At 45.3% G+C, this 16,080-nt stretch overlaps 1 protein-coding gene across 2 annotated transcripts in view; it reads right to left on the reverse strand.

The window, feature by feature from the left end:
• Positions 1-2,862: 2,862 nt before the first annotated feature.
• The window catches only part of bin3 (bridging integrator 3), a 133,210-nt gene continuing 119,992 nt past the window's right edge, over positions 2,863-16,080 (reverse strand). For both annotated transcript variants that reach the window (XM_072553905.1, XM_072553907.1), the window contains exon 9: positions 2,863-4,525. In XM_072553905.1, the coding sequence (XP_072410006.1) occupies positions 4,379-4,525 (147 nt within the window). In that variant the 3' untranslated portion in view covers positions 2,863-4,378. The remainder of the gene's footprint in view (positions 4,526-16,080) is intronic.

Raw genomic sequence — 16,080 nt, forward strand, 5'->3', positions numbered from 1 at the left:
TCCAGTTTGTAACCAAAATGGTGTTGGAGAATGGCAACTTTGTCCACTTTTCACTGTAATCATGTACTTGGAGTGCATGTGACAATAATACTAATTCGAAATGCTGAATCCTTTTATGTCACATCTACCTTGCTTACATTTCCCTTTTTAGTTTGCTCTCACTGTCTGGTTGGCACCCTCTCTCTCTCTCTCTCTCTCTCTTTCAGTCTCTCATTGCTGAAGTTACTGAATGAGATTCTGATTTGCTGGGTTAAGAATACATGCAGTAGCAACAATATTCCAATGGGGGTCACTGTCTCCCACAGTCCTCTCAGACAAACTGTTCCCGGTCTCTCAAGAGATTTGAAAGAATTACTCTCACATTCTGCTCTGGAGAAACGTTATCCATGGCAACGGAAAAGTCAACTGGAAACCAAAAGAACTCTGTGCGAGGGCTGGATGGAGTTTTGTCTGCTTAAAAATGGACTGCACAACTCCAGGAACATCCAGAGGTCTCCCACAATCCCTAGTCCTGAAGTGACTTAGCAAACTAGGGAAGTCTCAAAACCATGGGCCCAACAATGTAAAAACTGACAGTAAAACACTTTGAGGGACAGAGACTTTGAGAGATAGTGAGGCACTGATGAGACAGAGGGGCAGGGTACCAACCAGACAGTGAGAGCAAACTAAAAAGGGAAATGTAAGCAAGGTAGATGTGACATAAAAGGATTCAGCATTTCGAATTAGTATTATTGTCACATGCACTCCAAGTACATGATTACAGTGAAAAGTGGACAAAGTTGCCATTCTCCAACACCATTTTGGTTACAAACCAGAATTTAAAAATAAACACACAAAAACTAAAATAAGAATCAGAAGTTAAGAGGTTGTTCTTTCAACCCCTCAAGAACATTCAACTTTAGACAGCATCAGCTTAACATCACACTTCTCCATCAGGAAAGTTTCAGGGAGTACAGACCGGAAGTGCTGGAAATACACAAGAAGTCTGGCAGCATCAGCGAGGAAATAAAACTACAAACGAGCAGGAAACTTGCCACCAGGATACATGAACTGCAACTGGCCACCAAAGACACGACCCACAATCACTCGTTTCCATACATACAAAGAAGGACACCACTTCGACTGGGACGACACACACATCCTCGGACAGGCACAACAAAGACACGCACAAGAATTCTTCGAGTCATGGCGTTCTGACACGAACTCCATCAATTAACACATCGATTGAGACCCTATCTACCTTCCCTTGAATAAAAAGAACCAGAAATGACATCACTCACCTTAAGAAACTAAGAGAGATGGGACATATCACCAGCGCTTCCCTGGAGACTCTCATTGATGATGTTACCTAGTATGGGTGATGACATGTCTGAAAATAAACCTTCCAGCTCAGTGAGCTAACTTACATTCTTATCAACAACCTGAGCTACAGATCTTCTCAAAAATCACGAAGAGAGTTCCTGTTTTAGGTCAAAGGGGATTCAGCAACACCACAAGTAAGTTCCAAAGTTGCTGCCTGACCCACTGGGAAGGTTTACAGGAGGTCACAGTGTGGACAGATTGATTTGTGAATTCCTTCTGTTTGGTGCCTGGCAGATGCGCAAACAACACAAGATGTGCTGAGACTGGTGCAGAAGACCAAGCCAGTAAACCATGAATGAACCTGGCCCCAGGTGTTTGAACCATTTCAATGTGACAGTGGAATTATTTGTCCAAGGTCGTGCACAGGAAATGAACATTTCCCATGACAGACAACAAATGTACTGGTAAAAACAAAAACCGAAGTTGCTGGAAAAGCTCAGCAGGTCTGGCAACATGTGTGTAGAGGAATCAGAGTTTACATTACGGGTGCAGTCAACACTTACCCCGATTTTTCTGCACTGATGCTGCCAGACCTGCTGAGTTTTTCCAGCAATTTCTGATTTCCAACATCCACAGTTCTTTTGGTTTTTTTGTACATTACTGGCAAATCCTATTTGAGATGTCAAGAGGCCAGTTCGGCAGCTTGTTCCTTCAAAGGGAACATGTTGACCCTCATGTTGTAGAATTGTTGACAAGCTATGAACTGAGGATAAATTAGTCACAGTTAAACACTTATCAAAACTTGGTTTCCATCATTTTAAAATTACCTTGACTTTTCAATCAAACAAAACACTTTCAGCTAAAAATTGTCTTCACATAACAACTCATATTATAGGAGATGAAATTTGAACCTGGTGTCAGAATCACAGAAATTGCTGGAGAAACTCAGCAGGTCTTGGCAGTTTCTGTGGAGAGAAAGCAAAGTTCATGTTTCAGATCCAGTGATCCTCCCTCTGAACTTCTTTGGTTTTGTGAATTGGACTTGCTGACAACGGAAATGGGCCAGTGAATACTGTCTCAGCTGTTGACAGGATAGATGCTGCAAGGTTATTTGTATTGACTCTGAGGGTCGGGGAGGGGGCAGAGGTTGGCAATCTCCGACTGAGCTGAGGAGAAGTGTTCTTCACTTGTGAATCTTTGCAATTCCCTCTCACAGAGAGCTGAGGAAGCTCAATCCAGAGTCCAATCAAAGCATAGAGCCAGAGATTCTTCCAAAAGTCAAGAGTCGGTTCAAGATCAACCCTGACCTTTACAGATTTCAGAAGCTGAATGGTTGGCTCCTGTTCTGATGTTTGTATGTGGTTCTGAGACCATTGGTTCCATCAAGTCCTGTCTCATGTCCATCCCCTTAACAAGGAACTTGAAACTGACAGCTAAAACGGAGGTTAGGACCATGGAAGTGGTTCCGTGAGCTCACTCTGTCCCTCCCCAGGGACTGCATGCTCCCCGTCAGGGACGATTGCAGGCAACAGACAATCCTATCACACAGACAACAACCAGTAGCACAATCAGATTTTTATAGAATTCACAAGACATCAGATTATTTACAAACATTACAAAATCACATCCTTTGTAAAGCTACAGAGAGAGGAAACATTAACTTGTCATTAACGTGTGTGTTCTTCTGGAAGCAGAAAGAGATGACGGTGAAGGAAAGCTATATTTTCCAAGCCCCTGAAAGGTGGAGAGGAATCCAACAATTCCTTCCTTGCCCACCTTCTCTCCTCAATGGGTTTGTCTTGTTGCTGAGGCCACTGACCATGGAGCAATGAAGCAGCTCAGAAACATGCCAGACAGCAGCTCTGCCCAGGACTCAGTAAGCCCTGACATAATGTGGGCGAGACTGAAATCCACACCATGAAGAAAGAAAAGGGTCCCAATGTTCCTGCCTTGTTGGGCTCCACGTGAAACGTGAACCCATTTTCAAAACAGAGATCCCTCCCTCCCTCCCACCCACCAAACAATCATTTAGTTTTGCCTTTGGAGTAGAATCACCAACTTCAGATTCAAACAATAAACCACTCGATACCCTGTTGTTCTGATCCCTTTGGGTCAAATAGTCAGAATTTGGTAGTTGCATTTCCCCCACAGACCGGAGATCCCTGAGGCTGAGCAGCGTATTTTGTTGCCATGAGGTCTGATAGATACTTTAAGAAAATTAGGGTGCAGTCGGTGTAGTGCTAAGGTCGCCAGTGTTTGGTCTTGGGTGCAATACCCATAAAGCTCACTGCCCCTCATTCTGCTCCCCTTCAATTCACTGTCTTTGGCCACTGTGGGAAAGCAAGGATCATTGTCTCAATGAATTGTCCTCTTGAGAACGAGATGAACCATGGAAACACGATTTCTCTCGTTGTGTTGCACTGACTGCCCCACGATGGACACATACAGTCAGGCTGGGTGGGAAAGACTCAGTGTATTGGGAACACAGCTGCTCAAGCTTTCTCCTGTCAGGTCACGTTCCCTGTAGCCCAGTATAGCCAAGAGAGAGAGAGCGAGGCAGGAGAGAATTGCATGGATTGCTCCCAGGAAAGGCAGGAATAGCACAGAGGCAAGGAGCACCATTCACTGCTGCCTTCTCTCCACCTGTCAAACTGCACCAGCAGCACACCCCAAAGAGGAGCCCCAGTCAGATCATACCATCAGTGCGGCAAAAGGCCATTTGACTCATCAGGTCCACGCCAACCCTCCGAAGACCCACCCTGCTACCCTATCCCTGTAATATGGCATTTCCCATGGCCAAGCCACCTAACTTCAGACTGTGGGAGGAAACCAGAGCACCCAGAGCAAACCCACACAGACACAGGGAGAACAGACAAATCCCACACAGACAATCTCATTACCTTCATCGTGGGATGTACAAAAAGGGGGGGAAAGAAAGGTTCAAAACGGAGGAACTCCACATCAGTCCCCAACAACATTACTGCTTTACCCCAAACCCACCCAAATGAGGATTCTTCTGGAAACCCACAGATTAAACTCAGCTATGATGTGGTGTGCTGTCTTTACATGTTCCAGTTCAGTCATCTGCTACAATGGAGAGAGCTCGGAGATCATTCAGTTTGGCTTCATTTTCTTTCTCGCGCTGTTCATCAGTCATTCCCTGCTGCTCAATCTGGCCAGTGAGATCTCCAAATATCTTGGACATTTCTGTGTAGTACATGACCTGCAACAGAAGCAACAAACAGCATGTGAAACTGACAAGGTATCGTACAGATTCTGTACCATGACGGCATTTGGCATTTCACTTACTGTGCCCTTGTTGCCTCAATGTTAACACTTCCATTCTCTTTCCAAATCCCTCCATATTTTCCTCTCTCTGTGTCCTGAACCTGCCATGCCCCCAGCTGTGTGGATCCCAAACTCTGGAATTCCCTCCATGATCACCTCCATCTCTCTTTCTTTTCGCTACAAGCCCTGTCACAACACCCCTCCCTGTGATTCTGCGTTACCATGATCCCAGGAAGCTCCTCGAGAATATTTTCTCTGGTTCAAAGCCTGATTGAAATCTACGTTGTTGTTGCTGCATAGTACCGTGTCATGTTTGCGAACTGAACCATTTGGAGAGCCACAGTTTCAATGAGCACATCAGAGTTTCCCCAATTCATATTTCCTGGCACTTGCTGAGTGAGTGAGTGAGTGAGCGAGCGAGTGCTGCCCACTGACTAACATTTCAGCACTCTATAAACACTTGCCAGCTGCCCCAAAGTCCTCCTCAACTGAGATCACTTTTGAAATGGAGAAAACAAAAAACTCAAATGTACACAACAAGCTCCCACTCACCGGACGATGTGTTTTATGTATGTTGTTTGAGGAATAAACATTGACCAGGGCAGCGACGATAACCTGCCTGCTCTTTTTTGAAAGGGGTCACAGGATCATCTACATCCTCCAGAGGGGTCAGACAGGGTCTTGGTTTAACACCTTCTCACTCAGAGGTGACAGTACAGACAGCTGAGCTGGCAGAAACAAGCTACAGGAGAAAGGGAGGACTGCAGACGCTGGAGATCAGAGCCGAGAGTGTGGATGGAGCTGGAAGAGCACGGCAGATCAGGCAGCATCCGAGAGGCAGGAGAAAGCCCAGATTAGAAACAAGTGACAGGACAGGCAGCTCTGTCTGAAGCCCATGGAAGCAGAACGATGGATGAACTCCAAAGTCTTTTCCGCACCTAAAGTGTCATACAATTGGAAGTGGAGGAGGCCATTCAGCCCTTGGAGACTGCTCCACTATAATAACAGGGACGGAAATTTGTTCCAGTTAATTCTCCACTTTGTTTGAAGATGAAGAAGCTCCTTCAATCCTAGCACAAGGGTTAAGTCATCCTCTCTAATTTTTCATGTGGCTCAGTGCCATGACATTCCTGGGAAGCTCCTCGAGATGTACGACTTTGCTGAAGGCGCTATGTAAATGTAAATTGTCAGTGCATTTGGCAGGAGTCAGACTGCAATCCAATGAAAATCTGAGAGGAACGATGCAGGGTGTTTATCGGAGATAAATCTGGGTCATCTACAGCAAGCCATTCTCAGGCCAGACTCATCAAGATAGTTGACAACACAGTCTTCAAAAGTTGCCAGACAGGATGTGGACTGACATTTATAAAAACAGATTATGTCAGTCTGCCTTGCATCCAACAAACAAGACATCGAGATAAACCATTAAGGTAAGATTCCCTGCCACAGGTATACACCAAGATGAACACACTACAGCTGGAATAAGTATCCCCGAATGATCAGTGGTACCAAAAAAGACAAATTGATAAAAAAACACAATTCCGATCCGGAGAGGACCTGATAGAGCTGAGGCAGAGGACATGTTCTGTTGAGTGGGAGAAGCATGAATGACAAGACCCAAAGAAATAGGACCAGTTAGCGGGCCATTTGGCCCATCGAACCTGCTCACCATTCAGTCGGATCATGGCTGATCCACATCCCTTCACTGGAACTGGGTGTAGGCAGTTCGAAACTGGGAGAGCTCCTCTCAGATCTACACAGCTGATCCAGAAAGGATTAGATGGAGGGAATCACAGCTCTTTGAACACCCATTCACAGCATGTCACCTTTCTGTGACTCACCAGCAGGTGAAGGAGAGAGCAAAACAGAGAGGCAGTATTGAGAAATAGCAAAATGTTCCAAATCCCTGCCGAAAAGATGCTGAGCACTGACAATAAAGGTCTCCGAATAAAGATACCACACGGTTCAACCACATAACAGTCATCAGACATCAAAGCAATCTGCTCCACAGAAAGTGCTTTCAATCGACTGATTAGTTAAACAAACATCCTCCGCTTTGGGGAAAAACCAGCAAGTAATATCTTCTCTGCAAGATAGGCAAACACAGACTCATTATTTGCTTTGCAGTTCAGCTCCAAAGGGATTCAAATGGAAACCGAAATGGAGATTGCCCTGACCTGGTGCTGGTCTCAAACAGCCCAACCATCCAGAGGCAGGAGCTGGGAGGCAGCCATGAAGCAGAAACGAACATCTTCAGTCAAACAGTGGAAAAGACTCAATACTTTCACAAAGCTGATAATGATGCTAACTGAAATCTGGAGGGAAAGCTCAACCACGGACGGTTGGGGGGAAGAACCAGCCAGTGCAAGGTACATACTCATTACAAGGTAGCACAAAACCTCATTGAAACATCAATAGGTTTATCACAATCAAATCCAAAAACAGTCACAATCTCTCAGGATTCCCTTCACCAGGCACATCAGCATTTGGGAGATATACAAATTAGCATGCTCTTCGACCAAGATTAAATTCAGAAATTTGCTTCCTCAATGTTAATGATGTTTCCAAAGCAGTATTTTATACTTGTGCATCTCCAGACAAGCAATGCACCAAAATAATTCAACGCAGAAAGCATTATCCCCTGTCATTTTGGGGGGTAAAGAGGTAAAACTTGCAGGTTTCTTGAAACTAACAGTTATTTGACATTTGCTGGAGAGGCAGCATTGATCAATCAATATGTGACTGCACTGGCAAACGAATTCTGATGAGGAATGAGTCGTTCCAGTCAGTCAGTCAAAAACACAAACAGCTTTTATTCCGTGTCTCACTCCAAAAAGCTGTGCAGTCATCACCACAATACTGGGATCTCAACCTGTGCTATTATTTGAAGACCAACTGCGTCCGGAATGTTGGAAACATTTCAACATTGGTCAAGTCAGCAAGATCAAGGTGACTCTGTCAACATGATGGTTAGCAAATGCTCACAGGCCACTGTATTAAGTGCAATTACAAACACAAGAATTCGGGACTGTTCAGACCCTCGCCATTCGACAAGAACATGGGTGATCAGGTTCTGCTCTCAATTCCATTTTCCTATCTTCCACTTTGACTCCCTTATCATTTACAAAGCTGTCTCAAGGAATCTTCAATCAATTCAACAAGTGAGTCTCTGCTGCTGTGTGGCAGAGAGAATTCTACCGTGCCACAAGCAGGGCAAAAGACATTTCCTCAAGGTGATTGGCAATTAGGTACACATGCATTTGGCGTCTGGCTTTATCGCCCCCTTTTAAATTAGTGAGTGGTTCTATTTAAATAGAAGCACTGGCTAACTTGTTCATCCCAGGAACCAGCTGAATGAACCCTTGAATTGGTTTTGACACAATTATATTCAATTTTGTTTCAGAGTGTGTGTCTTGTGAAATGTAAACCAGATCACTATTCCGTACCAATGGATCTCGCTGCATTCAGCGCACACCCCCCAATTTGTATCAGAGTTGTTCCTGACTGACCAATCCATCTTCACCAGGAAGTCACCAAATGCTGTCCTGACACAGTGAAAAACTTAGTTTCAAGGAAATGCTCTATTCCTGGGTTGAGATTGAAGATTGCCTCCTCGAGCTTATCTCTCCACGCTTCAGGCTCACTGCCTTTATTCCTGATGAAGGGATTTTGCTGCTCGTTGGATGCTGCCTGAACTGCTGTGCTCTTCCAGCACCACTAATCCAGTATTTGGTTTTCAGCATCTGCAGTCATTGTTTTTACCTTGAGATTGAAGAAGACAACACAACAACAACTTTGCCACATGTTTGCGCTTTGCTGAAGGTGTTCTGGGTGAAATAAAATCTGGCAATCTGGACAAGTTGAAATTGCCAAACGAGAAAAGGATTCCACATCAATGCTCAGAGGCAGCAGGGTATACCATCTACAAAAAGCACTGCAGAAATTCACCAAAGCTCCTTCGTTCATACCTTCCAAACCTGCCTCTTCTCCCAGCTACTCGGATGAGGGCAACAGACATATGGGGTACATGGAGAATTGACCAACATTCCTTGAACAGCACCTTCAAAACACCTGACTGTTACCATTTACAACAGTCAATGACAGCGTGGGAACACCAGCCCCTTGCAAGTTCCCCTCCGAGCCACTCACCAACCTGACTTGGAAATATATCGCTGTTCCTTCACTGTCGCTGGGTCAAAATCCTGGAATTCCCTCCCTAAGGGCATTGTGGGTCAACCCACAGCACATGGACTGCAGCAGTTCAAGAAGGCAGCTCACCCCCCACCTTCTCAAGGGGCAACTAGGGACAGGGTAATAAATGCTGCCCTGGGCAGCAACATCTCCATCCATGAATGCATGTTGTCAGGATGGCCGAGAAGGGAAGATCATTGGCTCAAGAAAAGACAAGAAGGTTGAACAGGCACATTTTGAAGGAACAGAACAGAAGGTGTTTGAAGGAACACTGGAGCAGGACAGACCCACAGGATAATAATGCATGGCTTGAAATTGAAAATGAAAGGTTCTTAACAGCAACTGAAGAACAAAGTGCAAGTTTATGAAGCATGGGGAAGTCAAGAGGAATTGCCTGTCAGCAAATAACACATGGTGTTCTTCAGAAACCTCTCTCAGTCTCAGAACTCATGGCCACAAAACGTGAAGCACAACTTGTTCCTTCTGTGAGCAAGACAATGTTTGGAACATTGAGATTTAGAGTTTAGATTCCTCATAGGGATGGCCTACTCCTGGCTGTGTTTGGCTCTCTGACCTTTCATAGCAGTCCTCGGGCAAATTCATTTCAATGGCTGACACAGTCCTGAGTGCCCTTAGCCAATGACTGCTCCCCACTTTGCTCTACCCAAAACAGGGAGAAAGTTAGGACTGCAGATGCTGGAGATCAGAGTCAAAACGTCTGGCAATGGAAAAGTACAGCAGGTCAGGCAGCATCCGAGAAGTAGGAGAATTGACATTTCAGGCATAACAGTGTTGCAGCCGTCTGGATGGATTTACATTGACACAGCGAAAAGGTTTGACAGCCAGAAATACAAGTCAGTTTTGAAGACAATAGTCAGGTGTCTCTCGCTGTCATGGGGTAAATTCCTTTCATGTGTCATCGAGTCATAGAGATGTACAGCATGGAAACAGACCCTTCGATCCAACCCGTCCATGCTAACCAGATATCCCAACCCAATCTAGTCCTACCTGCCAGCACCCGGCCCATATCCCTCCAAACCCTTCCTATTCATGTACCCATCCAAATGCTTCTTAAATGTTGCAATTGTACCAGCCTCCACCACTTCCCCTGGCAGCTCATTCCGTACACATACCACCCTCTGCATGAAAAAGTTGCCCCTTAGGTCTCTTTTATATCTTTCCCCTCTCACCCTAAACCTATGCCCTCTAGTTCTGGACTCCCCGACCCCAGGGAAAAGACTTTGCCTATTTATCCTATCCATGGCCCTCATAATTTTGTAAACCTCTATAAGGTCACCCCTCAGCCTCAGACGCTCCAGGGAATACAGCCCCAGCCTGTTCAGCCTCTCCCTGTCGTTCAGATCCTCCAACCCTGGCAACATCCTTGTAAATCTTTTCTGTGTCATGCAGTGATCACAGACCAGCTTGAACAGCCTCAGTGTACCCCTCCCACACTCAGGCAGAAGGCAGGACTCACAATTACCACAACACGGAGACATCTCAAAGTGCACAAAACTCAGACATTTTCCAGGCATAGGGTCCGCACTGAAATGCAGCAAAGAGAGCAGTTGGTTTTCACACAGTAAGCTCCCACAAACAGCAACGTCCAAGTGAGCCAGAATGTCATTGCTGTGTGAGACAACGCTGCTCCTTTAACAAGGTTATGCTGTCCTGGGTGTTTTTTTTTCCAGAAGGGTTGTAAAGGCAGTGGCTCCGAGACGTCTGGAAATATCTACTTGAGGATGCTTCCAAGTTTTTTAAAACACTTGTATGATGAAAGGGGAATGGCCTGTTCTGCCAGATCAGGGTTTGATTTGATTTGGTTTGAGCAAGCAGTCTATTTGACGCTGTTAGTCAAAGAAACAACTCCATGCTGATCCTGTCTCTCTCTCTCTCTGACATCTCTCTTGTAAGGACCTGCGTTTGATTTGATCTTTTTTGCCAAGGGGGTGTTTGTCAGTATGTTGCAAATCTTTAGAACAGCATCATTAAATTGCAATAGAGTCGACTGGGTCTTCAAATAGGTTGTGACTTGAAATGCAATTTTCTTTTGTTCATGTTCATTCAGTAAATACATTCAGTTTTGTTTAAAATTGAGTGGTTGGGCCAGCTGCATTACTCCTGGAATATCCATCTACACCTGCTTAAAACAACTGGAAAGGTTGGGCTACTTTCCTGAAATGTTTTGAAGGGCTCTGGCCTGGTCCAGACCACCATGGAAAGGCTTCCAACATCATCCCTGCCATTATTAGACTGATGAATGGACTCTCTAACTTCAAATAATGGCGACCTTGCTAATGTTGATCTTGCCTAATGCGCACTCTGTGCGACAGAAGCTGTTTGCCTCTGTCTTAGTGTTTATTTTGATCACCCTCTGATGTGCGTGTCGCTGCTTACTATGACCTGCCTGCACCACTCAGAAACAAAGCTTTTCACTTTACTTCAGAACATCTGACAATAAATCAAATGAAAACAACTGAAATGAAACCTGGCCCCCTGGACACCAGGACCAATCTGAGGGGACTGCTGAGGCCTTGGACTCCAAACTCCTTGGATAAACCCACAACCTTTTGACTCAGAGGCCAGTGCCTTACCCAGTGACAACCAACACACAGAGCAGTTTGTCCCATCAAACAGCACAGTCAGTGCATGAATAACAGCAGAAGTCAATGTGACTGGTGGCAACCAATGTGGATTCAGCACTGAAATGTTTACTGGAGCTAAGTTTTCTCACACTCAGATTTTCGTTGGACATTGATTTTGAACATGGCTTGAAAAAAAAAAGAGCAATTTTATTTACGAAGACTCCACGCCATGTTGAGCTCCTGGTCTGATAACAATTGTTTAAGTACAGATTCATAGAATCCCTGCAGTGTGGAAGGAGGCTGTTCGGCCCATCAAATCTGCAATGTTACTCCAAGCAGCATGTCAGTCAGACCCCAACTCTATCCCTGTAACCCTGCAATTCCCATGCTTAAGCCATCTAGCCTGCACATCCCTGGACACTGTGGGTAATCCACCTTAGCCTGCACATCTTTGCATTGGGGGAGGAAACCCACACAGACACAGGGAGAATGTGCAAACTCTACGCAGACAGTGGTCCGAAGGTGATATTGAATCCAGGTCCATGGTGCACTGAGACAGCAGTGCTAACCACTGAGCCAGTGGTTCCATCCCCATGTGATTCCACCATCTCCCAGATTGAGAGATCGTTGTGCTGGAAACTGCCAGTCAGCCCACCCACAAGCATCAGGCTGAGATCATGGCATTGAAATGTGAGTTTTGCAATGAGCCCTGTGAGAAGGTTGGAAGACCGATGTTTGTGGGCGGTGCGAAGATTTAGCAGAAAGGTCTGTGTACATAGCAGCTGGGGGCAAGAGGTCAGCAAGCCAGTGTTTTGCTGAGGCCTCCCAAGATGTCAGCAGAACCACCGTTTCTGCTTTTGAAACTTCCATTCCACACTCCAGTTCCAGCCAACAGGACATTGCAGGCAGCAACAGTTTGATTGATTAAGGGGAGGAGAACAAAGATCCTCAATCTCCTCCTCCTGTTAAAAAAAACACTCTCTGCCCTCTCTGGGAAGAGACTGTGTAACATTCTTATGCACTGTGTGAGGAAGAACATTTTAATAAGTTGGATGTTGGAAACGTCCCCAGGTCTTATGGGATGGTGCAGGCTGCTGATGCAGTGACTCCCCCACACTACCTTACAAATATGGTGCACCACAAAACAGAGCAGTTTTATAAGACATGGTGTCCCTTTCTAAATTGTATAGATGCAGACTTATTGGCAACATTCATCAGGGATGTGATATAGCTGTGGGAGTTAGTTTGGATGGCCCGTGGAGGGGGAAGCTGGAAAAAATACAGGTAAAATGACTGCTGCTCCCAGGGAGGTATGGTGAGTGAAAGAGAACAAAGTAATGTGATGTAACTGAAGTTCATTTGAAATTAGCTTAATTTCACTTGAATTTAATTTGATTGCAGTTTAGTTTAAGCAGATACATTTGTTCTGGTAGAGCAGTAGGTCGTTTATTATTAATAATACAGGTGGAAGATCCTTTGTCCAAAATGCTCGGGACCAGCTGTTTTTTTGGCATTTTTCGGTTTTCAGAATAGTGAGAGTTTAATGGTGAAATTTTTTAAAGTCTTACTGGAGGAACAGACTTCTAAAAAAAGAATGTGCTTTGTCACGCGTCCCCCACGTCGCATCCGAGTAACATGCATCAAGTGGGTGTTGATTTGAATTAACTGTTTGCACGCCAAACAGCCTTGTTCATGAGAAAAAAACTTCACAAAAATCTTTTGGATTTCGGTGCGCTTTGGTTTTTAGATGTTCAAATAAAGGATCCTCGACCTGTCTGATGATATGATGCTGTTGGACTCCCTCTATCGCTTTGTTTTGTTTTAAATGTATGGTTCTTTTTGTGAAAGAGTTGAAAATGTTTTTAATCAAAATATTTATTAAAAACCTCTCTGTCACACTGAGTCATCACTGAATTAGCATCACTTGGTTAAAGGGCTTCCTTAAACAGCACTGTGGAAATGAAGACCTAATCAAGAAAACTGCACTTCATTTTGTTTCACAAGGTTCAAACGAAATGGTTTCATGTCAACCAATAAAATTAACCAGCTCCAGTGACAGAGCTCACAAGACCCTCAAGTCTCTTTCAAATGCAGACACATGACAAACTCAAGACTTGACATTGCAATTGAGTCAAATAATCAGAGTGAGGAGTCCACAACACCGTCACCAATCATACCACACTCATCGCCATCACTCCACTGCCCTGCAATGTGTCTTCATCTCTGCTGGTTTACAGCTCCCCGCCCGTACAGACAGCCCTGAGACCACTGACCTTCATTGGTACCGCTTGCTCATCCCCTTTCCTGCCTGCAGATTTCCTCCATAGTGGACCTGTTTCCACATTCTTATCTGGTGTTCAGTGACACTTCGAATAGCTGACCACATTGGAAGTGTTCACTCATTCCTGCTTAAGAGTTCCTCCTCATCTTTATGATTTCTTCACCATTCCTTCTGTGATAACGTTTCCATGTGTGGTGTGATCTCTTCTATCCGCCACAGCACTCAACTCCCTGCCCCCGATTCTCCAACTGGAAAGGTTGGGTCAGCGGCAACCCACTTCAGCTCATGTTGGCAAAAGCAAGGCTACTGACTTCTGTCCACACCAACACCTGGCCTTATCAATCTTCAATCTCTTCAACTCCAGGGGTGTGAAACCTTCAGTTCTATCAGGACTCCCATTCATTATGCTGCCTGGGTCAATCTGTTCATGTAGCCTGCTGCTTCTCACTGCAAATGCATGTCCAGCACCACACTGACTTCCTCCCCTCTGCTGTGGAATCCTTTCCTTCAACTTGAAATCAAACCTGCCTTTCTCTTTGCGAAACTCCTTAAGAGTAACAAATTCCAACTCGTTCAATATTCTGGCTCGTGCCATCCTCACAGACACTCCCAGAAACCCAGCTTTCAAATCCCTCAACAATGTGACTGAATCTCCTCCAGGTCTACATTCACACAAGTCCCTGCACTCCAATTTCTGACCAACCTTTTCATCTGGGAAACTACACTATCTCACTTGAGAACTGGTGAGAAATTTTCCAAAAGTCAAGGTCAATCACCACAATAACCGTGAATGACAGAAATAAAAACTCAGGTTCAAGGCAACCAATATATCATTGGAATTATCATGAATTTGGTCACAGAAAAGTGCCCAGCAGCAAATAAACCTTTCTTTTGGTCTTTTTTTTGGTTCAGAAACAGAGCTACACATAGACAAGATAGGCCCCAGACCTGATCACAAAGGGCTAGGATGGAGGAAAGGAGTGGGATGGAACTAACAGTGATTTTGGCTGACCCCTGGTGGTCAGCTGACCTGCCTGGGAATTCATCTGAAAAGTGAAGTTCACAAATGTGTACCATGTCTGCGTCCACTGGGTTTCATTGGCAGATCCCGGAGATTAGCTGAGTATCAGTCCCAGAGAGTAATGCTGGGGACTGAAAGGAATCATTCCAAATACGGTAACCGACGATCCATCTCGGTGAACAAGGAGAAAATGAGGACTGCAGATGCTGGAGATCAGAGTGAAGAAGTGTGGTGCTGGAAAAGCACAGCCGATCAGGCAGCATCCAAGGAGCAGGAGAGTCGACGTTTCAGATGTAAACACTTCACATTTCTAATGAAGGGGTTAAGCCCAAATCGTTGACTCTCCTGCTTCTCGGATGCTGCCTGACTGGCTGTGCTTTTCCAGCACCACAGTTTTGACTCGGTTAACAAGTATGACAGGCGGGAACACATTCCCTGCAACATTCATCAGTTATGCCATGCACTGAACGACATCACTGATGCCTGTTGCAGTAGCTGTTCCCCTGCAAAAGTCCCATGAAGGTTAGTGTGAATTGTACAAAGACACAGAGAGAAGAGAGATACCCCTATATAAATCAACTTCCTCTAATTTCTCTTGTAAATGATGCATGGTGACTCAGTGGTTAGCACTGCTGCCTCACAATGCCATGGGTCTGGGTTCAATGCCAGCCTTGGGCCACTGTCTGTGTGAAGTTGGCACATGCTCTGGATCTGTGTGGGATGCTCTTCGGAGGGTCCATGGGGACTTGATGGGCTGATTGGTCTGCTTCCATACTGTTAGGATTCTATGATGTCAAATTTCTATGCTTCACTGGTGATAACAGTCTCAAGTAGATCGTAGTCAGTCTTGACACTGATTACTGCCGAACAGATGCAAAATATCATAAAAACACAGCCTAGTCTGGTCTCCAATGGAGAAACACAACCACACTCATGGAGATAAACTGCTCCAGAAGGACAGACTAGATTAATAGCGGGGATAGGGAATGGGGAAAAACTGGGTAAATGGAGGGGGGGACAACGTGGAGAAACTGGGTTAAAGGAGGAGGGTGGACAACAGGGAGAAACTGGGTTAATGGAGGGATGGGTAATGTGGAGAAACTGGGTTAATGGGGGGGGGGTAGACAATGGGGAGAAACTGGGTTAATCGCGGAGGGTGGATAATGGGGAGAAACAGGGTAAATGGCGGAGGGTGGACAATGGGGAGAAACTGGGTTAATGGCGGAAGGTGGAAAATGGGGAGAAACTGGGTTAATGGAGGGGTAGACAATGGGGAGAAACTGGGTTAATAGCGGAGGGTGGACAATGAGGAGAAACTGGGTTCATGGCAGAGGGTGGTCAATGGGGAGAAACTGGGTTAATGGTGGAAGGTGGACAATGGGGAGAAACTGGGTTAATGGTGGAAGGTGGAC

The sequence above is a fragment of the Chiloscyllium punctatum genome, chromosome 35 (genome assembly GCF_047496795.1).
Source record: "Chiloscyllium punctatum isolate Juve2018m chromosome 35, sChiPun1.3, whole genome shotgun sequence".
Taxonomy (NCBI): Eukaryota; Metazoa; Chordata; class Chondrichthyes; order Orectolobiformes; family Hemiscylliidae; genus Chiloscyllium; species Chiloscyllium punctatum.